Below are 23690 nucleotides of genomic sequence, written 5' to 3'. Positions count from 1 at the left end.
TATCTTCCTTACTATACTGAAGTTCCTGGACTTAGACAAGTATCACAAAAAGATTGTTTATGTTCTTTTTAAAAAATTATTTATTTGACAGAGAGATGGCGAGAGAGGGAACACAAGGAGGGGGAGTGGCAGAGGGAGGGGGAGAAGCAGGCTCCCTGGTTAGCAGGGAGCCTGATGCAGGGCTCAATCCCAGGACCCCAGGATCACAACTGGAGCCAAAGGCAGACACCTAATGACTGAGCCACCTAGGTGCTCCTCTGGTGTCTGTTCTGACAAGTATAGCCCAGCTTCACGCTTCAGAAAAGTGTCTAATTAAAGGTTAGGGACCGGAAGGACTTTGATGTGCTCACACAGGGAGAGTCACTTGAACCTCTTGGAGACTCCGTTTCCCACCAGAGATAATGATACTTCTGCAAATGGTTGCTATGAAAAGTCCATAAAAAGAGAAAGCACCCTGTTAGGTATAATTCATTATATAAAATTAAGGACTGGTTACTGTCAGATCTTTTAAAAATTTTTTAAATTTATTTGACAGCGTGTGCATGAGAGAGCACAAGCAGAGGGAGCAGCGGGAAGAGGGAGAGGGAGAAGCAGGCTCACTGCCAAGCAGGGGAACCTGACTTGACTCGGCTCGATCCCAGCACCCTAGGATCACAACCTGAGCCAAAGGCAGACGCTTAACCAACTGAACCACCCAGGTATCCCTGTCAGTCCTTTCTGTGTCTGTCCCTTGCGGTGGTTGAGCTCCCTAAAGGGCAAGAATCATGTGTTGTTCATATTTACGTTCTGGGAAGTTAGTACAGTTGCAGGAATAGTGAGTACTTGATACATGTTTGTCAAAAGGAGGAAAGGAGGACGCCTGGGTGGCTCAGATGGTAGGGCATCTGCCTTCGGCTCATGATCCTGGGGGCTTGGGATCCAGTCCCTCATCTGGCTCCCTGCTCAGTGGGGAGCCTGCTTTTCCCTCTGCTCCTCTCTCTCTCTGTCTCTCATGAATAAATAAAGCCTTTAAAAAAAGGGGGGGGGGAGGAAGGAAGGCAGTAAGTCTGAACAGATGCAATGGATTGTGAATCCCTGCCTTCATACCCTTGTACCCTCATAAATAGGACCAAATGGACACAGGCTTTACCAGGTTCAGGTATCATAGGAAGACTCTGGGCCAATGCCATTGGACAGTAGGGGGAGCACCCAAGTCAAGGACAAAGATGCCCCTCTGCTGTTCACATCTCTGCGTTCACGTTACTTCTTTATTTTATTGAAAAGTGATATACAACATTGTGTTAGTTTCAAGTATACACCCTATCAATTTGATATTTAAATACATTACAAAATGGTCCCCATGTAAATCTAGTTAACCATCTGTTGCCATATAAAGTTTTCATAATATATTGACTATATTCCCTATGTTGTACATTACATCCTTATATATGTATTGTGTATTGTATAAATACATTTTAACCTCTTTACCTGAGGCACTTGGGTGGTTCAGTCTGTTGAATGTCTGGCTCTTACTTTCGGCTCAGGTCACGATCTCGGGATAGTGTTCCACGTGGGGTACAGTGCTCGGGCCAGAGTCTTCTTGGGACTCTCCCTCTCCCTCTGCTCCTCCCCGTGTTTGCGTGCTCTCCCTTAAACAAAAATAAAATCTTGGGGCACCTGGGTGGCTTAGTGGGTTAAGCCTCTGCCTTCAGCTCAGGTCATGATCCCAGGGTCCTGGGATCGAGCCCCACATCAGGCTTTCTGCTCAGCAGGGAGCCTGCTTCCCCCCCCCCCCCTCTGCCTGCCTCTCTGCCAACTTGTGACCTCTGTCTGTCAAATAAATAAACAAAATTTTAAAAAAGTCTTTTTTTAAAAGAGAGAGGAGAGGAGGAAGCCACCCAGGTGCCCCCCAAAATAAAATCTTTAAAAAAAAAGACAAGGGGCACCTGGGTGGCTCAGTGGGTTAAAGCCTCTGCTTTCGGCTCAGGTCATGATCCCAGGGTCCTGGAATCGAGCCCCACATCAGGCTCTCTGCTCAGCAGGGAGCCTGCTTCCTCCTCTCTCTCTGCCTGCCTCTCTGCCTACTTGTGATCTCTGTCTGTCAAATAAAATCTTAAAAAAAAAAAAAGAAAATCCCCTTTACCTCTTTCACCATCCTTCTCACCCCCTCTCCTCACATCCTCACATTGCTCCTTTTTTTTTTTTTTTAATGTAAGCTCTGTGTCCAATGTCAGGCTTGAACTGATGACCCCAAGATCAAGAGCCGCATGCTCTACCAACTGAGCCAGCCAGGCACTCCCCACGTTGCTTCCTTTAACATCTATTATTCATAGGCTTAACAAATGAAATACACACAATATCCAAAAAAATTAAGGAATGGTACAAAATATACTCAACAGATGAAAGAGAGTCGACTCCCCATTTGTGCTTCTGCCCATGGTTTCAGATCCTGAAACTGTGACAGAGGAAAGAAATCTGAGCTGGACGTCAGAAATCGATGTGAACTAGACAGTTTCTTTCTCTCACTTATCCCTTCAGCAAATGGGGCACTACCTTTTTTCTCAACCAGATTGAGGAGAGGAAGGGGTATGGGGAAGATCCACATTCATTTCTTCAACCAAACGTGGAATATCTACCAGCTCTGTTAAGCCTGGTTCCTGGTAAATAAAACACAGCCCCCACTCTCTGGGAACTCCTGGTGGGAACAAAGAGTAAAATAATCTGGAAATAAAAAGCTGTGGGGGAGAGGGGTGCAAAACAAACTCCACAAATACTAACCACATGGTCACTTTTTCACATGTCCATATCTCAAAATGACACTCCTGTACATAGCTCCTTGTGACACCAAACTGTACACCTACAGTTTTCCCTGCGAACAGTTGGTTTAGCCAGAGATGGAAATGGTGGGTGGCCATGGAATATCTTGGACACTTGCCACTTGTTAAATCACTTGGCTCTCAGAGCTAACCCTTCCAGGCATTTTCCCTGTGTTGGGCTTATGTTCCATACCCTCCCACTATAGAAAGGGAAAGAAAGCCTACGTTCTTGAGAGTTCCTGCATCATGAGTATTTCCTAGCTTCGTTAAGAAATATATTCTATGCGTCTACTTCATGCCACACACTCTAACAGAGGGACACAAAAACGAACGTTAATTCTCTGTGGTTCGCAATCTGTATCTGGTGGCAGATGCAAACTTCTAATTTTAGTTCTCCGCTCCTACAGCTGAAAAGCCAGTTTCATATACCTTCATTCATTTATGCCTCAAAACAGCCCTGGGAGATCGGGACATAATGCACTTAAGCACAGTGGGTTACAATTCACAAGGCGCCTGACATTCCTCACCTTTTTTCCTTCAAGATTTTATTTGAGAGGAAGAGAGCATGCAGGGTGAGGGGCAGAAGAAGAGGGAGAGAGAATCTCAAGCAGACTGCGCAGAGCCCAGAGCCCCAGGCGGGGGTCGATTCCACGACCTTGATATCAAGACCTGGCCGGAAATCAATAGTCGATGCTTAACCGACTGAGCCACCCAGGTGCCCTCATATGCCTCATCTTGATCCTTCACTGTCCATGCATTTAATAAGGGAGGAACCTGATGCTCAAAGAGGTGAAGGGTCTAGCACTTCAGAAGCATTTTACCCAGTGCACGTACAGAGTCAATAAATTAGCAACCGGAGGAGCGAGTGAGTGACCAGCTAAGAGTCCTACCTCACGCGGGCCGCACCCACCGGCCTGGGGAAGCTGTCACTCGGACTTCAGGGCGCATGTGCAGTCTGGCTCCAGGAAGCGGTCCTATCACGTGATCCCTGCGCGCCTCTCACATGACCTCTCTCCCAGAGGCGGGGACCTTGGGCCAAGATGGCGGCTTACCTGCAGTGGCGGCGCTTCGTTTTCTTCGACAAGGAGCTGGTGAAGGAGCCGATAGCAAATGATGGGACTGCTCCTGCGGCTGCACCTGCCTCAGGACCCGCTGCTTCCAAGTTCCTCTGCCTCCCTCCTGGCATCACTGTCTGCGACTCCGGCCGAGGGAGCCTAGTCTTTGGAGATATCCTTCCTCTGGAGCTGTCTGTTCCCTTCCCAGATCCCTGAAGAGATCCTGCTGGGATGGAATCTGTCGGGCACAGGGGTTCGTGTTGCGTGCCACTTTTCTTTAGATGGGTGCTCAGTGCTTCTTCTGCGGCTTGAGGGAAGAAAGAAGGAAGTCCATTCTCTTATTACCAACTGAGCAATCCTGGGCAAGTCACTTAACCTCCCTGGGCTTCAATTTACTTATCTGTGAAAAGGGTATGAAATATCAACTTAGAAAGGTCGTTTTTAGAAAATATTTTATTTATCCACTTCAGAGAGAGAGAGAGAGAGATCATGAAAAGGGAGGTCAGAGGGAGAGGCAGACTCGCGGTGGAGCTGGGAGCGTGATGCGTCCTGGATCCCGGGACTCCAGGATCATGCCTGAGCCCAGGGCAGTGGCCTAACTAACTGAGCCAGCCAGGCCACAACAAGGTGATTTTTAAGATCAGTCAGAACGATGAATGCAAGTAGGCTTTACAAGATGAAGGTGTTAGATATCATTACCTCCCCTGCCTAGATTGTGGGCAAGGAGATAGATGAAAGCGAGAGTTTGTTGCTTTGTTCTTGACAGTGTTGGTACTAAACTCTGGCCGCCTTTTTCACTCTTTTAAAGGTAGGGACTTTCCAGAGATGATATGTGGGAAAATCCTGGAAAATTTTAAGGAGTTGGATGAATGTTAGTAGTTATCTGGGTTCTGGTCTAAATATATCTCCTTGAAAAGGAGGCTCCTTGACTATTTTGCACATATGGAAGGCCAAATCTGGTTCTTACCTCGCTCCCTACAGCTGACAGGCTTCCAAGCCTACAAACTGCGGGTGACACACCTGTACCAACTGAAGCAGCACAATATTTTGGCATCTGTTGGTGAAGATGAAGAAGGCATCAACCCCCTGGTGAGTCCTAGAAGGGAAGTGGGAAAGGTCCAGAAGACTAGAACGACTGTTGGGAGGGGACTAGCATTCACACACCCGAGATGTGTTCACAGGTAAAGATCTGGAACCTGGAGAAGAGAGATGGTGGCAATCCACTCTGCACTCGAATCTTCCCTGCCATCCCAGGAACAGAGCCGACAGTTGTGTCTTGTTTGACTGTCCATGAAAATCTCAACTTTATGGCCATCGGTAAGCAGAAGGCAAACGTAACGCTCCGTGATTCTTTACAGATTTTCTTCAGAGTTGCTTCTGCACCTTGTCTTCGCTGTTTTAATGAGATCATTTTGTACTGAACTCAGGCCTTTGAGATATTAAAGTTTGGAGTGGGAAAGCATTCATTCAGTTTTGTTCTTTGAAAAAGAGTCCGTGAGTACCGATTTTTATGTTAACCACCGGGAAAGCTGGGTATGAGAAGAAAGTTTGTCACTTCCAACAAGTGCCTCAAATGGTCTTTTTCCCTTTCTGTTCTTCCTGATCTTTTCAGTCTCATTGAAGTGCTGTTTCCTGTTCTCCTACAGGTTTCACAGATGGCAGTGTTACACTGAACAAAGGAGACATCACCCGGGACCGGCATAGCAAGACCCAGATTCTGCACAAGGGCAACTATCCTGTAACTGGGCTGGCCTTTCGCCAAGCGGGAAAAACCACTCATTTGTTTGTTGTGACAACTGAGAATGTTCAGGTATGAGTTAGGGGGCAGGCAGGGGAGGGTTCTCCATTGCTCAGGGGCCTAGAGTAAGGAAGTGACAAGAGAGGTAGAATTCTTAAATTTTTCATCGTGTAGCCTTGAGTCATTTGCCCTGCTTAATATTTTATTTCTTCATTTAAGAGAGGAGGAAAAGTCAGAATTAGGAAAAGAGCTAGAGCTTATAGTTAAAGACCTGAATTTTCTTCCTGATTTGTTAAGTGACATTCGACAGGTTGCTTTACTTTGCTGGTTCCTAGTGCTCTTCTTATTTCTAACAGCCTACTCTCAGAAATAATCTTTTGGTAAAACAGTACAAGATTACTGTATTTCTAATGGTGGCAGGATTCCATTTGTAGGTAGTGATAGTATACACAGAGGAAGGCAGTGTGGTCCTTGCTTTCCTATATATATGTATCTAAGGATATATCTATATATCCTTATATAGATTAGATTTTATATATATAAATCTTATATATATATATCTATAGATATCTATATATTTATAGATATCTATCTATCTATATATAGATTTTTTTTCCTTAAACAAAACCTTAGATTTAGAGATTTAGAGGATTAGAGAGAGTGCGCACATACACAAGCATGGAGCATGAGTGGGCTGGAAGGAGCAGAGGGAGAGGGAGACGCAGGCACCCCACAGAGCAGGGAGCGCAACATGGGGCTCGATCCCAGGACCCTGGGATCATGTCCTAAGCTGAAGGCAGATGCTCAGCTGACTGAGCCATCCAGGCACCCCACACCTACCCCCCAACCAGCTTATATATATAGTAGATGGGTGATGATTAATGGACAAAGCAAACAGCCAGAGAAAGTCTTAGGGTGCTGTGAGTTAGAGAGAGAGCCAATGTGGAGTTGGGAATACCTTTGGGAAGGCTTAGATGCCCGCTCCTGAAAGGGAGCCTGTTAACTCCTTTCTTCTCACAGTCCTATATAGTTTCTGGAAAGGATTACCCTCGTGTGGAGTTGGACACCCATGGTTGTGGCCTGCGCTGCTCAGCCCTAAGTGACCCTTCACAGGACCTGCAATTCATAGTGGCCGGAGATGAATGTGTCTATTTGTACCAGCCTGATGAACGTGGGCCCTGCTTTGCCTTTGAGGGCCATAAACTCATCGCTCACTGGTTTAGAGGCTACCTTGTCATTGTTTCCCGTGACCGGAAGGTTTCTCCCAAGTAAGGACTCCAGGGAGAAGGAAGAGAGTATAGGGCTATCCTCGGTCTCCCAAATTCACATGATTTTTAAAATCCTAATGCCTGCATCCTGTCAATCTCCTACTTTTGTTTATGTAAATTATGCTTATACCTAGATTCACTTGTAATGTTTTTACTGAAAAAAGTATTTTTGCTACAGATGTTTGCCAAGCAGCCCTGGTGCACTAGAACACTCCAGAGGATTTGGGACTGCCTTTTTTTTTTTTTTTTTTATTCTTCCATCAATATAAAATTGGGAGGAGGAACAAGGAAACAAGTAGTAGAGAAGTTGGAAAGGGCTGGGTGTGCAGGACATGGTATTTTTATCCTGAGCAACCTGAAAGGGGCGGTAGGGTCTTCTGCATGAGGGAAGTGATCCCTGTCAGTGTTTGTTTTCACTCAGCACGAAGTGCAGCATCTCGTATTTACCAGGTGCTAATTATGTTAAACAAATGAGTGTTTGGATGTTCTTAGTTTTTTAATCTATTGCTTATGTTAGTCATAGGATCCTGAAGGGTAAGATCTCTTCCTACAGCTGCCAGTGCAATGCTGCAATTACAAAATGTGCTGCTAGAGGGGCCGAAGGGTGGTTTGTCAGGGGTGGAATGGGCAGCACTAAAGTTGTGATGTAAGGGGTTGCTGAGACAGAGCGGTTAGAAATACCTGGTGCTTTTTCTTTTCCACACAGGTCGGAGTTTACCAGTAGGGACTCCCAGAGCTCCGACAAGCAGATTCTCAACATTTATGACCTGTGCAACAAGTTCATAGCCTATAGCGCCGTCTTTGAGGATGTAGTGGATGTGCTTGCTGAGTGGGGCTCCCTGTACGTGCTGACGCGGGATGGGCGGGTCCACGCACTGCAGGAGAAGGACACACAGACCAAACTGGAGGCAAGGCCACCAGGTTCCCAGAGCTGGCCACAGGCACCCAGACACAGCTGTAGGAACAGGCTCCCCAAGTCACCTTGGCCAGGGTGTTTCCCTCCCTTTGGGGCACAGCCTTACCCAGGTCCCTTAGGGCAGAATTACAAGGTAAATGACCTGGGATGAGATCTTAGAGAAAGATAATGGCTAGGAGCCCGAGTCCATTCTCAGGGTCTGTTCTTTCTGCCGAGAGACTTGCGCGGTAAGGCAGTGTTGGTCTTGGGGGTATCAGAGAGGTCTTGACCTATCTGGAATCTAGGCCGACCAGAAGTCCGGGACTGCCTGACTTGTGTATTGTAGGTGCATTGTGGGAAGGTGTCTTTTCTGGATGGCTTCTACCAATTTTTTAATCTCTCCCCTTCCAGATGCTGTTTAAGAAGAACCTATTTGAGATGGCCATTAACCTGGCCAAGAGCCAACACCTGGACAGTGATGGCTTGGCACAGATCTTCATGCAGTATGGGGACCATCTCTACAGCAAGGGCAACCACGATGGGGCTGTTCAGCAGTATATCCGGTCAGTCCTGGGGTGCTTTAGGCTATAGCTCTGCATGCAGCCAGACAGGCTGACGCCTGGGCTTCAGTGAGGGGAGCAGACTCACCAGTAACCACCTTTTCCTGCAGGAACTGGGATGGCCTTGGTGAGAAGACAGTACACTTAATTGCAAAGGGTTAAATATTACATGACCAAGATACAGTTGAGCCGATGAGTTTTAAAGTTGAACCTCTTGTTTTATACTTCAGCCTGGCCTTTGTTAATATCATTTTGGGAGCGGCCAGGGGTTCAATTGGTAGAGCATTCAGTTCTTGATCTCAGGGTCATGAGTTCAAGCCCCACGTTGGTCATATAGCTTAGTTTAAAAAAAAAAAAATGTGTTTTGATCTGTTTTTTTTTAAGAGAAAAGGATATTCATCTCTTGGCTTCCACAGTTTTTTCTCTTGGTACTAATTCTTGGAATTTTCTGCCCTAATAAGGGGTTTGAGGACCCTGTCTAGCTCCTTTCCCTACCTTTCTAGTATTCCTGTTTTCAGCCAAGTTTAAGAATCGGTGCTCTGGAGCTTTGCTTTCTCACATGGTCCATAATCCAGGAGCATTGGTATCATCTGAGTCTTTGTTAGAACGAGAGACTCAGGCCTTACCCCAGACCTCTTGAAACAGAATCTGCATTTTAAGAAGACCTGCAAGCGATTCCTATGCACGTGAAAGGTTGAAAAGTACACTGATGCAGATACTGTGTGATGCACGTGTCTCTCCAGAACCATTGGGAAGCTGGAGCCATCCTATGTGATCCGCAAGTTTCTGGACGCCCAGCGCATCCACAACCTGACCGCCTACCTGCAGACCCTGCACCGGCAGTCCTTGGCCAATGCTGACCACACCACCCTGTTGCTCAACTGCTATACCAAGCTCAAGGACAGCTCGAAGCTAGAGGAGTTCATCAAGGTGTGGGGGGTGTTAGTGGGAGAGTCCCTAAGGGTCACACTGAGCATGAGGTGGCACTACCATGGCTTGCCCCTCAGCAGATGCTGGGAGAGGAAGGAACTGACCTTATGTGGGGAACAGGATCCTCTGGTCTATAAACTGGGAAGAGGAACAGCCTTTGCTAGTTCTGTCCCAGCTCCCCTCTTGTTTTTTGATGCTTGGACTTGCCATAGTATCTAAGCTGGAATTAACATTGGGAGGCCCCTGGATCCCCACAGGAGTCCCTGAAATAGTAGGGGCAGAGGAAGACTTTGGTTCTTAGAGACTTTCTGAGAAGAGGACATAATGTTCTAAAACAATGGGCTTTATTTATTTGCTTTACTATTATTATTATTGGTCTCCCACCGACCTGGCCTTGACTTTATTGTTATGAAGAATCTGGGAGCACCTGCCTAGCTCAGTCAGTAGAGCCATGTGACTCTCGATCCTCTGGGTTGTGAGTTCAAGCCCCACATTAGGTCTAGAGATTACTTTAAAAAAGAAGAAGAAGAAGAAGAATCTGGTCTTAGAATCAGATGCAGGTTTCCTCTCCGTTCCCCAACCCCATTTCTGTGAATGACTGTTTCATGTCTCCCTGGCAGACAAAGAGTGAGAGTGAAGTCCACTTCGATGTGGAAACAGCCATCAAGGTCCTCCGTCAGGCTGGCTACTACTCCCATGCCCTCTACTTAGCTGAGAACCATGCCCATCACGAGTGGTACTTAAAGATACAGTTAGAAGACATCAAGGTAAGTGAGACAGAGACCTGTTCTTTTGTTAGGACATTCTTGGAAAGATGAGCGTGCTTCCTGGTGGGTGAGGCAGGAGCACGCGCTTCCTCTGCCCGTTACCTCTCTCCAGAATTATCAGGAAGCCCTCCGGTATATCGGCAAGCTGCCTTTTGAGCAGGCTGAGAGCAATATGAAACGCTATGGCAAGATTCTCATGCACCATATACCGGAGCAGACAACCCAGTTGCTGAAGGGGCTATGTACAGACTATCAGCCTAGCCTTGAAGGTCAAGGAGATCAGGAGGCCCCAGGCTGCAGGGTGAGACCTCAGGGAGAATGGCTTTTGGACATCAGGGATCATCTCGGGGGGCCTCAAGGAGACCATGCCCATTCACTCGGCCTCCTCCCTCCCCCTCTTCCCCACCCCAGGCCAACTCTGAGGAGTTCATCCCCATCTTTGCCAATAACCCTCGAGAGCTGAAAGCTTTCCTGGAACACATGAGTGAGGTCCAGCCTGACTCACCGCAGGGCATCTACGACACACTTCTGGAGCTGCGACTGCAGAACTGGGCCCATGAGAAGGATCCCCAGGTGAGGCCTGGCAGATCTATGGTGCTCCTCTTCCACCTTCTGTGGTGGCCTTTTGCTGCCTTATTAAGACCAATAACACCTCACCCCCCGGGGGGGCTGAGTGGTCCCTTGTGAAGAGACGGTTGAAGAGGTGGTTGATTGGGCTTGTTGCGGAGACCCTGTGATTCTGCCCTCTGGCCAGCAGCACGCTTCTCCTTCCCTAGGTCAAAGAGAAGCTTCATGTGGAGGCCATCTCCCTGCTGAAGAGCGGCCGCTTTTGCGACGTCTTTGACAAGGCCCTGGTCCTCTGCCAGATGCATGACTTCCAGGATGGGGTCCTTTACCTCTACGAGCAGGGGAAGCTGTAAGATGTGGGCCAAGTTCGAGGAAGGGGGAAGGGTCCCGGTGTCCGGGGATGGCCGCTGAGTGTGCCCTGCCCTGGCCCCAGGTTCCAGCAGATCATGCATTACCACATGCAGCACGAGCAGTACCGGCAGGTGGTGGCCGTGTGCGAGCGCCACGGGGAGCAGGAGCCCTCCCTGTGGGAGCAGGCGCTCAGCTACTTCGCCCGGAAGGAGGAGGACTGCAAGGAGTACGTGGCCGCTGTGCTCAAGCACATTGAGAACAAGAACCTCATGCCGCCCCTACTAGGTGCTTGAAAGGACGGGGTAGTGGGGCCCAGGGGGGTGAGGGCCGCCAACAGCTCCCGGCAGGGGCTCTTCCATTCCATCCAGAGGGTGCTTCGTGCTTCATTGTCTCCTTTCCTTCCTGACCCAATCTCAGTGGTGCAGACACTGGCCCACAACTCCACAGCCACCCTGTCTGTCATCCGGGATTACCTGGTCCAAAAACTGCAGAAACAGAGCCAGCAGATTGCACAGGATGAACTCCGGGTGCGGCGGTACCGAGAGGAGACCACCCGCATCCGCCAGGAGATCCAGGAGCTCAAGGCGAGGTACTTGGCAACTGGATACATGTAGAGGCCCAGGGGATGGCCTCGTTCTTCACCAGGTGTCACTAAATACTTTCCGTAGAGGGTTAGATGGAGCGTGTTCAGACATTTCATTCTTAAAGATCTGTCTTAATGGAGGAATTCCAAAGAATGGTTTATCCCATAGATCATTATTTATTGGACTTTGGAGAATGTTACTTGTGGCAGGTACTCTTCTTTCTATAGGAGTCTGTGTTTTGTTTTGAAGATTTTATTTATTTATTTGAGGGAAAGAGAGAGAGAGAGAATGAAAGCAGAGAAGGTAAGAAGGAGAAGCAGACTCCCCATGGAGTTGGGAGCCAGATGCGGGACTCAATCCCAGGACTCTGGGGTCATGGCCTGAGCTGAAGGCAGTTGGTTAACCAACTGAGCCACCCAGGTACCCCAGGAGTCTGTGTTTTACTTTTCCTAACAACACACCTAAGTTGTGGTTGGAAGCCATCAGAAGTAAAAAACAAAAACAAAACAAAAAAAACTTGGCTTTAGAAGATAGAGGAAGTGGATAATTAGAAGTATTTGTACTGTATGTTAATCTCCTACTTTTAAATTTTAATTTGCCCTTAACATTATAAAATACTGGGACGCCTGGGTGGCTCAGTTGGTTAAGAGGCTGCCTTTGGCTCAGGTCATGATCCCGGCGTCCTGGGATCGAGGTCCGAATCGGGCTCCTTGCTTGGCAGGGAGCCTGCTTCTCCCTCCGTCTCTGCCTGCCACTCTGTCTGCCTGTGCTCGCTCTCGCTTCTCTATGACAAATAAATAAATAAAATCTTTAAAAAAAAATTATATTTACTAGAGAAGAAGAGTTTTTTCATCCCACAAATATTTACTGAGCCCCTGTTACGTCTCAAGCACTGTTCTTTTTCTTTTTTTAAAGGTTTTATTTATTTATTTGACAGAGATCTCAAGTAGGCAGAGAAGCAGGCAGAGAGAGAGGAGGAAGCAGGCTCCCTGCCGAGCAGAGAGCCCGATGCAGGGCTCGATCCCAGGACCCTAGGATCATGACCTGAGCCGAAGGCAGAGGCTTTAACCCACTGAGCCACCAGGCGCTCCTCAAGTACTATTCTTAACAACACAGACAAAAAGCCTTGCTGTATGGCGCTTACAACATAGAAATTGAAACAGACACTGAGTAAGCAAAATGTTATGTTAGATGATGATAGGGTCTAAGGAAGAATTGAGTTCAGGAAGGGGAGGAGGGTGCAGAACGTTCTCCTGTAGGAGATGGCCAGGAGAGGCCTCACCGGAAAGGTCACATCTGAGTAGAGACCTGAAAGACCAGTATAAGCGCCCAATTATGGAATGACTAAATCTCAGGGATGAAAGGTACAGCATAGGGGAATATAATAGTGGTGTGCTAATAGTGCTGTGTGATAACAGACAGTAGCTACTGGGGCACCTGGGTGGCTCAAAGATATGCAGGACAGTTTAGTGGTAGTTGTGAAAACTGAAAGCATTAGCTGGCCTTGCAGGGAGCGTGCTGAGACTGCAGGTCCAAGGCAGGGTGTCCTCATTTGATTCCCTGTTGGTGACAAGGGCAGGGCCTTGCAGTCCCTTCCAGGGACCTCACTCTCCTCCTTGACTCCAGCTGCCTTCTCTCTGCTCCTGGCTCTCAGCTCTGCTCTCACTCTTTGCCACTCCCTTCTGGTCTCCCTTGCCTGCAGTCCGAAGATCTTCCAGAAGACCAAGTGCAGCATCTGTAACAGTGCCTTGGAGTTGCCCTCTGTGCACTTTCTCTGCGGTCACTCCTTCCACCAACACTGCTTTGAGAGTTACTCAGAAAGTGATGCCGACTGTCCCACCTGCCTCCCTGAAAACCGGAAGGTCATGGATATGATCCGGGCCCAGGAACAGAAACGCGATCTGCATGATCAGTTCCAGCACCAGGTGGGCGTGAGTGTGTGGTTAGCTGCCCCACTCCCCGAGCCTCACCAGAGCATCAGCTGGTTTCCTTCTCTCACTGAGGACTGGGAGACCTACAGTTCTGATTCTTCTCTCTTTCCCTGCAGCTCAAGTGCTCCAACGATAGCTTCTCTGTGATCGCAGACTACTTTGGCCGAGGTGTTTTCAACAAACTGACTCTGCTGACCGACCCTCCCGCAGCCCGGCTGACTGCAAGCCTGGAGGCTGGACTGCAGCGGGACCTGCTCATGCACTCCAGGAGGGGCACTTAAGCAGCTTGGGGGGCGAGGTGTGAGAATAGGGGTGCAGCAGTGGAGACTCGGGGGACAGAGGGAGGGCTGTTGCACAGGAATCAGGCACACATGACCAGGACTAGACCCTGATCCAATGCCATGGCCCTCAGGAGTAAAGGGGACTTTTTCTCCTTCCTTCTTTGGCCAGCCCGCCATTCCTCCTGTTGACTTTTTGAGCAGTGTGGATCATTCCAGACCAGCGGGGGAGGGTACCTCAGCAACCTCTGAGTATGAACAATAGCTGCTTTATTCTCTCTCCAAGAGCACCAGGCTGTGCTTGGGTCCTTGCTCCCAGAGTCTATAAATAAAAGAATATAATAGTTTTGGGGTTGAAGGGTTTATTCTGCGGACTTCATGGTAATACGTAGCTGTGCAAACTGTACCTTTCCTCTGCTCTGGAGGACCCCCGCTTCCTTTCCTGCACAGTTCCTTGAAGACCGTGTTGGACAAAACCTCATTCCAGTAGTGGGTGGAGCCTGTGGCACCTGGTAGACTTTGATATAGGAACCTCTGCAAAAGGCCTGATACCTTTCTGCTCCAAGAGCAGCCTGGACCAAGGTACCCAAAACAGCACCTGCTCTGTAGCCTGGCTGGTCTCTGTGGCTCTCGTGTCAATCACATCTTTAAGCAGGAGACAGATTCTGGTGGGGATCCTGGAGTGGAGGCCTGCCTTCCCAGCGGTAGGTTGGTGCCTTGCTGGATTTAGTACCAGATGATAAGCAGGATAAAGAGCCCTTTGCCCTTGACTAAAACACTTATTTCCAACCTCTTCAAATTTGCCAGCTGAAGTTTGTGTTGCTAGGTGTCTGCCTATAATTTGCGTTACACTGCCTGTCAGAAAATTGCTCTGGGGCACCTGAGTGGCTCAGTTGGTTAAGCATCCAACTCTTGGTTTTGGCTCAGATCTTGATTTCAGGGTTGTGAGTTCAAGTCCTGCATTGTGCTCCAAGCTCAGCATGGAGCCTACTTAAAACATTTTTTTAAAAGGAAAACTGCTCCTATGGGGCTGTTTAGCCCAAGAAAGTAACCTTGGACGTTGTGCTTTAGGTAGTATTCAGAAGAGGTAGAGTATACTATATTTATCATGGCTAAAAATAGAGACTTTGGGTCAGCTGACCCAAGTTTGAATCCTAGTTTGATTTAGGGCATCTCTTACCTCCTCTGAGCCTCAGTTTCTTCATCTGTACATCAGGAATGAGAACACCTTCCTCATACAGCTGTTAGGAAGGCCAAAGGAGCAATCGGGTGTCCAGTTCTTTTGATAGTGGTTAGCCCACGGGTGCTCAGTACATGGTTATTAATACTGTTAGTGGATAAAGCACTTTTCCTAACACGCCCTTTCCCACTAACATTAATAAAGTGTTGGCACTCTCTCTTCAGTTATTTGTCTTTGATCTCTGAACCAGTTTCCTCAATTAAAAAGTAGGAATGTTAGCCTACTTCGGGGTTGTAGCGAGCTAAGTTTTAACGGAACCAGAGGAGCATCACATGAGCTGCACTCATTGGTTGTGCCACAGCTAGGAGAGAAAGCTGTAGCATTCCGGGGCGCCAATTTTCGGGAGCACCCTCTTGTTTGGAGGTGTCTAATCCAGCCGAAGGGGCGTGGACGGGGCTCAAGGACGCGTTACTTTCAAGCAGCATTTTAGGGTTAATACTCTCCCTTCGGGCAGGGCTCACTTTGGCTTGACTATCCCTTTGGGTGGTGGTCGGGGGGCTGCACAGTTTGTTCTGTGGGTGAATCTGAGGAGCAAATCTTAATCCCTGACCATCAGCATTCTTGATTCAAAATGAGGTGTATGTAAAAGAAATGAACAGTGAGGCCTGCGTCTCAAGGTAGGAAGACTGGGGCGGACGAGAATCCACCGTCTCCACCAGCCTGACGGAGCAGAGACGGTAACAGGTGGGTAAGGTCGTCTCTGTCGCAACCGTTCTAATTCCCGCCCCGAGGGTGGTCCTCCAGGCTGAGGGCGGGCGCCGGAAGTGACGCAGAGCCCTGAGTCTGAGGCTGCAGGAGGAGCTCGGTCCCGCGTGCACCCGCTGCCCGCTGGCCGGGCCCTCCGGCTCCTCCGGCTCCCGGGGGACCTCGGCGGCACGCCCACGGACCTACCTCCCGAGCACAGCCATGTCTGGCAACGGCAACGGGGCCGCGACAGCGGTGAGTACTGAGCGGGGGACTCTCGCAACTTCGGCGTTCCGGACTGGCGGCCCAACGATTGGCTCCAGGTTGCCACCCTCCGCCGTCTATTGGTCGGAGCGACTATCCGTCATTTTTTTTTTCCCCGAAACAGTTTTTAAAGGGCCAGTAGCTGGGTTGCCCTTAGGAAGGACAGGGGCACTGGGTGAGCGGTGGGGGCGGGGTTAAGAGTGGAAAGATCGTCTCGAACGAAACCCGCATCCCTGCGGGCATCTGGGTGGGGTTCCGCCGTCCGTGCCTGGCATCCACGGCCCTAGATTTAATGACCCAGCCCAGGAAAGTTCTCCCCCAGAGGAGGTGCTATTCCCGGGACCCTTTCACAACGAGACAGGGCCGAGGCGGGATTCGGCCACTTTGGGAATCTGTTCCAGTTTGGATCCCGAGAGGAGAGCGTACCCGCAAGTCCCCCACCTGCACACAAACTTCTTGGAAGTGCGCCTTCTCCCTTTTTTCTCTTTTAGCGGTCACCCAGCCCCAGCCTACTCTTAAGGTCCCCAGCTGAGACACACCTTTGGGTTACTGTGGTGGGTGGGGCGGCGCCCTTGAGTCTTCTCCCTAGCTCGCAGCAGGATCTCTGGGCTTGCATAGATGCAACTAAAGCGGGTGGAGGCCACTGCCAGTCTGAGATAAGAAAGAGATGGGGCAGCTGCTTATCTCCCGACGTGCAGCCTGCTGGGGAGGAGACGGATTTTTTGTCACTACAGACTTTCTTGAGCACTGGACGAGGAGTAGGAAAATCTGGATTCTGGCTCCAGCTTTTTTCCCATTATTAGCTGCATGACTCTGGGCAAGTCATTTCACTTCTCAGTTGCTCCTGTAACATGGTCCCCGAGATACCTGCCCTGTCTACTTGATAAGAGTTTTCATGAAGATTAAAAGTAATTGTTCCAGCATATACAGGTTTAATAAATATTTTTTAATGGAATAAAATATGCCATGCAGAATCGATGCAGTTAAGGGATTATTTCAACCTAGCAGTTTCTGGAACCTTAGATTACTTTCTGTGGGCTCCCAGTGGCCCAGAATTTTAGGGGCCATGTTTAGCATTTCAGGCCTAACCTGACTGGCTCAGGGTCCATAGGGTCCATAGGGTTTATTTATGGGAGAACTGATAGCAATGCTGTAGACTAGGGTCCAGGAGCAGCCAGCTGTCACATCCTCCAACAACAGAGGGCCCAGAGGCTTGCCTGCAAAGCACCTCCATGGGATGAAGATCTCAGAATAGGGAAAGTTGACATTATGTACAGTGCCTACTCTCTGATCTAGAAAGAGATAGGACCTCAGACTGAAGCACGCAGTTCTACCTGCATGGCACTGAACACCTTTGTCACAGGTGCCTTGGCAGGAAGAAGAGGTGTGTCCCTTTGAGTTCCTAGCTTGGTCAGCAACGTTCCAGTATTTCTGGTTGGTGCGACCAGAGGTCGCACTCGAGGTGAATGGACGTTAGGCAGCTTAGCCTTTTAAGTCTTGTAGAACATCTGAGACAGAAAATACTAGGGTCCAAACCTCTTCATTTTATAGATAAACAGATACTGAGGAGAGGATGTGCTCAAGGTCAGCCTGCCAAGAGGCTGAGCAAGACTCTCCCTAAGATCTGTTGACCCCAGTCCTTTCTGTTGTGTTCCAACCGGATTATGGGATCCGTGGTGTGGCAGCTGTGGGGTAGCTGTTCCCATCAAGGTGGCAACACACCTGCACCTGCTGTGCTGTGGATACCGAACTTGTCCTCAGTGACTCAGCGCAGTCTCGGCAGCCCTAGCTGCCCTGCCCCTGTCTGCTGCGGGAGCCTCCCTCCCTGTGGCCAGGCTGATGGGCCTTATCTCTTCACCCACCTGTCTGTGTGCAGCACTCCCACAGGCTTAGCCAGGATGGGCCTCAGGGCTCAGTGTCCGGTTATTAACGCAACAGCAACCGTGGGTCCTGCTGGCGCTTCCCTCAGGTCTCTGTTTCTTTCGATCCGTGAGGAGGGCAGAAGGTTCTGAGGAAGGTAAACGGATCAGGGTCAGAGTATTTACCCACAACAAGGCTCAGCAGGCCGCAGGCCAGGGGCTGAGGTCCTTTGCTTCCAGGCCTGTGATTCTGGTTCTTGGACAAGGTGTTGAAGAACACAAGGAACAGAGGGGATTGTGACTTGGGGATTTTATTTTCTGCAGGAAGAAAACGGCCCAAAGATGAGAGTGATTCGTGTGGGTACCCGAAAGAGCCAGGTTAGTACAGTTACCAGGCGGAGGAAGTTGGTGGGAAGAGTTCTGTGCTGGCGGTATCACAAGCTGGGGGGCCCAGAGGGTTAATTCCCAGGATCTCAGAAATGGAAGATAAATGGGGTGGCGGGGTTTTAAATCCCAGGAGAATGGCATATTGCATTCTGTGGAGAGAGGGTCTGGGCAAGCTGTCGGGGTATAGAGAGGTCCCAGACCAGACCCCTCTCCTTCCCAGGTAGGCAATTCAAACCCCTCTCTGAATTCCGGCTCCTTCAGTATGTCCCTCACCCAGTGAGAGTGTGAGCTCTGGGTAGTGGCAGGGAAGGATAGGACTAATCGGAATGTTTGCCTCCAGCTGGCTCGCATACAGACAGACAGTGTGGTGGCAATGCTGAAAGCCTTCTACCCAGGTCTGCAGTTCGAAATCGGTGAGTTTTCTGGACAGGAGTGGAAGCTAAAGGGAAGGAAGCCCTTCTGCCCCCAGAGAGGCAAACACAGCATTTCTGGCTTTCCCTAGGCTCAAAGCTTCATCCCATTGCCTCTGAGAATTTTTTTTTTTTTTTTTAAGATTTTATTTATTTATTTGACAGAGAGACAGCATAAGCAGAGGGAGCAGCAGGCAGAGGGAGAGGGAGAAGCAGGCCCCGGAGCAAGGAGCCTGATGTGGGACTCCATCCCACGACCCCCAGATCATGACCCGAGCTGAAGGCAGACACTTAACCCATTGAGCCACGCAGGCACCCCACCTCCGAGAATTCTTGGCTGTCCCCAGTTGGAGGGCCATTTCCTCCTCTGAACACTTCCAACTCTGACTTGCTGGGCCAGCCTGGCGTTTAACACTTCTGCTTTGGGTCTTTCTATTGGGGTGTTTAGTCCTCTTCCTAGCTCATTACACTCCTAGAGGGCAGGGGTTGGGGTATATGTGCCTCTGCATCCACACTGCTGGGCTCAGGAAATACTGATCAGTGAGCTTCTGGTTGGTTCTCTCCTCAGTTGCTATGTCCACCACAGGGGACAAGATTCTTGATACTGCGCTCTCTAAGGTAACATATTCCCCCCAGTCCTTTTCCCTCCCTCCTCTTTCCTTCCCCCAAGAGATTCACTCTGGGGCTCTTTCTTTTTTCTTTCTTTCTTTTTCTATTTTTTAATTATTGTTTGTAAATATTTTATTTATTTATTTGAGAGAGTACGAGAGTAAGAGAGCGTGTGCACAAGGGAAGGGCAGAGGGAGAGGGAGAAGCAGGGAGCCCAAGGCAGCACTTAGTCCCAGAACCCCAAAATCTTGATCCAAGTAGAAGACAGAGGCTTAACTGACTGAGCTTACTCAAGCGCCCTTTATTTTTTATTTTTAAAGATTTGTTAATTTAATTGAAAGAAAGAAGTCTGGGAGGGAGGGAGCACAGTGGGTGGAAGGGGCAGAGGGAGGGGGAGAAGCTGACTCCCTCCCTGAGCAGAGAGCCGAACATGGGGCTTGATCCCAGGACCCTGGGATCATGACCTGAGCTGAAGGCAGCCACTTAACCGACTGAGCCACCTAGATGCCCCTCTCAGGCTCTTTTTTGACTGGCAGATTGGAGAGAAAAGTCTGTTTACCAAGGAGCTGGAACATGCGCTGGAGAAGAATGAGTAAGTGAAAGACCGTTCTTACACAGTCTCTTGCTAGGACCCCTGTGCACATCACACCTGGATATCAGCTAGACTATGGGGCTTCCACCTTTGGATAGGCTAGAGGGAGGCTCATATGTGGGTTTCTCAGGCCTCAGAAAAGGGGAGTGTCCTGGTTCTGAGCGATCCGGCTGCCTGGAAGGCAGGATTGGCTGGGGAAGGGGGACAGAAGGGAGGGTGAAGGGCTCAGGGTCCTGAGGTCTTGGGCAAGCCCGCTTCCTGATCTGCTCTAAGCACACCACTAAAGTAGAGGTGGGCATAGGTGGAGGAGGGGTGGGAGCCTGCTGCTGGGATCCCTTCTCCTTGCCTCCCTCTTCCATCTCTCTAGAGTGGACCTGGTCGTTCACTCCCTGAAGGACCTGCCCACCGTGCTTCCTCCTGGCTTTACCATCGGGGCCATCTGCAAGTAAGAACCATGAAGTCGGGCGTGAGGTAGGGGGAGGCATCATGTTAAGCTCTGCTTTTCCCTTTGGGACTCTGCCCTGTGCCTCTAGGACCAAGGAGTGTCAGGCATGGCAGGAAATTGAGAACATGCCAGCTAGTTGGTTATGGAGAGAGCCTGGAAGTGACCTGCACTGAGATCTCGTCCTCATTCTTTGACTTTCCCTCTGTCTCCAGGCGGGAGAACCCTTATGATGCTGTTGTCTTTCACCCAAAATTTGTTGGGAAAACCCTAGAAACCTTGCCAGAGAAGAGGTGAGTGGGGCCTGGATAAGCATCCTGGTGGGACATGCACAGATGGTGGAGGGCTGGGAGCAAGAGGAGGAAATCTCGGGTTAAATCTCATTTTAAACCCTCTGAGCAGTGTGGTGGGAACCAGCTCCCTGCGGAGAGCAGCCCAACTGCAGAGAAAGTTCCCACACCTGGAGTTCAAGAGCATTGTATCCTTTCCAAGGAGGGAGGGGCCCGTAGTCAAGGAGGAAGGCTGGGTCCAGAGGACCCAGGGAGTCATGAGAGCAAAAGGAGCTTCCAGAGGAAGTGGGCATGGGCCAGTGGAGTGTCTATTCTCCAGTGTCTGCCCTGTCATTCCATCTACCCATCCATCCATCCATCCATTCATAATCCTTCATGTTTTCTTAGCCCCAGGCCAGTGCCTGGCACTGGGGACAATGGTGAGCAAGACCAACATTGTCCTTGCTTATAGAATTTTACATTTTTGTTCTGACGACAAATGAGCATTGATAATACAGAGTGGTACTGAACAGTGATTACTTGGGAAGTGGGGGGAGGAGGAGGGTGCTTCCCTTTTATTTCATATTCTACTGTATTTTGATATTCTAAGCATATCGAGTGTTTTATAAAGCTAATTTTCAAAATAGTATGTGTTAAGCACTCCCATGCACAAAGTAGGGAATTCTCTGGAAGCTTCTAGCTGGAACATCTGTAACAGACTTGGGGATCAGGGAATGCTTCTCAGAGGTCTTATAACCTTGTCAAGTTAGTTAACTTCTCTGTATCATTTTCCTCATCTATAAAATGGAAGTAATTAGAATACCTACCTCACTGGGTTGTGGAAATTAAATAGGAGTAGGTAACGCACTTTTGTTTATTTATTTTATTTAATTTTATTTTATAATATTTATTTATTTTATGTATATTTATTTTTATTTTATTTATTTGCCAGAAAGAAAGAGAGCCAGCGAGCGCACACACAAGCAGGGGGAGCAGCAGAGAGAGGGAGAAACAGGCTCCCTGCTGAGCAAGGAGCCCATTTCAGGACTCAATCCCAGAACCCTGGGATTATGACCTGAGCCGACAGCAGACACTTAATGAACTGAGCCACCCAGTGAGTCCCTGTAAAGGACTTTATCAGCATCTGGTGTGTAGCTCAAGTGTAATGAAGGAAATGTTAGCTGTAATCGGTAAGCAGAAGACCAAAGGAGAGATGTTAGATATAGAGAGACTCAGGCAGGGGGAGCAGTGTGAGGCTTGGGACTGCCCAGTGCTTGTGGTCCTTAGCATCTCCCCACAGCGGGGAAACCTCAACACGCGGCTACGGAAGCTGGATGAGCTGCAGGAGTTCAGTGCCATCATCCTGGCCGCCGCTGGCCTACAGCGCATGGGCTGGCAGCACCGCGTGGGGCAGGTAGGGGTTGTCCCTGTTCCAACCCCAGTTAATCTTCTTCCTTTTCCTGCCTGTATTCTCTTTCTGAACACCCTGTCTCTAACAGTATAAGCAGGACATGGGTCCCAGGCTGTGAAGATTGAGGATCAAATGTCAGAGTCCCGCTTTTGCCTATTTAGGCTTTCTGTGTGGTAGGGAAACCCCTTCTCACTATTGTCTGCTTTTAGCCACCCCCATCTTCACCCTTCTGACTGCCTATTCTGCCCCTGCAGATCCTACACCCAGAGGAATGCATGTATGCTGTGGGTCAGGTATGTTTGACCAGGGAAGCCATGAGTTGATGTGCCCTTTCTTCTGCTGTCAACCAAAAAGCTGGTCTCAGAACCTTCTGCATCTGCATCTCCCAGCATGAACATTTCTAGGGAGGGGCAGGCCTTGGGAGGCTTCTGGGCTGAAAGGGACGGTGGGGAGCAGTTAGAGGTGGGCTGGTTCCTGTCCTCACCTCCATTGGTTGGGGAAAGATTAGGCCTGATATCTTGGGGGTTTCTCCATCAGGGAGCCCTGGGCGTGGAAGTCCGAGCCAAGGACCAGGACATGCTGGATCTGGTGGGTGTGTTGCATGACCCGGAGACTCTGCTTCGCTGCATTGCCGAGCGAGCCTTCCTGAGGCATCTGGTAGGGTCCATGTTCCATCGGTGGAGGGGTGGGGACTTGAGGAGTTGGGAATAGTCGAGGAGGAGATTTCTCATATTAATGCTCTTTATTGAGTGGTAACTCATTCTTGAATGTATGGATAGGACCCAAGTCTGGGCCCCTGCCTCTGTCTCAGTTACGTCTTCTGAGGTCTCTATCTCTGACGGCTCTGGCCGAGTGGTGCTGTCGAGTCCCTAGCTCACACGGAGAACTTCTCATTGCAGGAAGGAGGTTGCAGTGTGCCAGTGGCGGTGCATACGGCTATGAAGGATGGGCAAGTACGCAGGGGAAGGTGGGAGGGAAGGCTGGTAAGGGAGCACCGTGACGCGTTCTGTGTATCTCGAGTTGCCCGCGAGAGCCCAGGTTTCTAATAGTTCTCTCAGAATATGCTGAGGTAACCTGTTTTCTTTGCCAGCTGTACCTGACTGGAGGAGTCTGGAGTCTAGATGGCTCAGATAGCATGCAAGAGACCATGCAGGCCACCATCCGGGTCACTGCCCAGGTGCCAAAGCTGGAGGGTGAGGGAGAGGGGGAGAAAACAGACCTGCCTGGTACCTCCTCTTTCCTGCTGACCAGATCCCACCTCCTTATCTCACCTAGCAGGAAGATGGCCCCGAGGATGATCCGCAGCTGGTGGGGATCACTGCCCGGAACATTCCACGAGAAGCCCAGCTGGCTGCTGAGAACCTGGGCATCAGCCTGGCCAGTTTGTTGCTGAACAAAGGAGCCAAGAACATACTGGATGTTGCACGGCAGCTTAATGATGCCCACTAACTGGTCTGTGGGGCACAGGTGCCTGGGTTGCTATTGTTCAGTGCCTACCTCCCAGCCCTCAGTGCCCCATCCTCACTGCTTCCTGGGAGTGATTACCCCAGGGGATTGAACTGCAAGGTCAGAGACTTGCCTCACCTTGGGGCTGTGGGGAGTGCCTTGCCTCCACAGTAGGTAACCAACTCAACTAATAAACCAGCTCTCAAGGTGACTTTGTTTTTGGTGGGGTTGTAGCAAAGATAAGGACAGACACAAAGCCTGTACTCTTCAGAGGCTGGGACCTCTGTGCAAAGTTCTCCTGGAATGTTCTTTGTTCCTGCCACAGTTCTCATTTCAAACAACAAATGGTCTCCCATGA

The 23690-nt window shown here is 49.6% G+C and overlaps 2 protein-coding genes and 1 long non-coding RNA gene across 5 annotated transcripts; 2 read left to right on the top strand and 1 right to left on the bottom strand.

Moving 5' to 3' along the window:
* Positions 1 to 132: 132 nt before the first annotated feature.
* On the bottom strand, positions 133 to 3756 carry LOC101691393. The gene is made up of 4 exons (XR_199232.3): positions 3686 to 3756; positions 2377 to 2434; positions 1468 to 1628; positions 133 to 423 (listed from the first exon to the last, which is right to left on the bottom strand). It is a non-coding gene; the product is annotated as an uncharacterized LOC101691393 (long non-coding RNA).
* On the top strand, positions 3702 to 15122 carry VPS11 (VPS11 core subunit of CORVET and HOPS complexes). The gene is made up of 16 exons (XM_004750010.3): positions 3702 to 4022; positions 4791 to 4939; positions 5032 to 5167; positions 5497 to 5660; positions 6609 to 6856; positions 7563 to 7764; positions 8163 to 8314; positions 9055 to 9241; positions 9862 to 10008; positions 10121 to 10309; positions 10420 to 10581; positions 10785 to 10924; positions 11009 to 11211; positions 11344 to 11515; positions 13213 to 13435; positions 13558 to 15122. The coding sequence occupies exons 1-16, from the start codon at positions 3836 to 3838 to the stop codon at positions 13720 to 13722; spliced, it is 2826 nt and encodes a 941-aa protein (XP_004750067.1). The 5' UTR covers positions 3702 to 3835; the 3' UTR covers positions 13723 to 15122.
* Positions 15123 to 15723: 601 nt separating this feature from the next.
* HMBS (hydroxymethylbilane synthase) lies at positions 15724 to 23543 on the top strand. Of its 3 annotated transcripts, none has more exons than XM_004750012.3 (14): positions 15724 to 15898; positions 18091 to 18144; positions 18494 to 18566; positions 19132 to 19181; positions 19709 to 19764; positions 20132 to 20209; positions 20422 to 20499; positions 20609 to 20684; positions 21776 to 21889; positions 22141 to 22179; positions 22424 to 22543; positions 22786 to 22839; positions 22977 to 23063; positions 23165 to 23543. In XM_004750012.3, the coding sequence occupies exons 1-14, from the start codon at positions 15866 to 15868 to the stop codon at positions 23333 to 23335; spliced, it is 1083 nt and encodes a 360-aa protein (XP_004750069.1). In that variant the 5' UTR covers positions 15724 to 15865; the 3' UTR covers positions 23336 to 23543. The 3 variants fall into 3 exon arrangements, with proteins under 3 accessions (XP_004750069.1, XP_004750068.1, XP_004750070.1); XM_004750011.3 differs by having other exon boundaries at positions 23162 to 23543; XM_004750013.3 differs by lacking the exon at positions 15724 to 15898 and adding an exon at positions 17798 to 17924 and having other exon boundaries at positions 23162 to 23543.
* Positions 23544 to 23690: the final 147 nt, after the last annotated feature.

This window comes from Mustela putorius, unplaced genomic scaffold (assembly GCF_011764305.1).
Source record: "Mustela putorius furo isolate JIRA1106 unplaced genomic scaffold, ASM1176430v1.1 tig00000460_pilon_pilon_pilon, whole genome shotgun sequence".
NCBI classification, from domain to species: Eukaryota; Metazoa; Chordata; class Mammalia; order Carnivora; family Mustelidae; genus Mustela; species Mustela putorius.
This window is presented reverse-complemented; position numbering and strand designations above follow the sequence as displayed.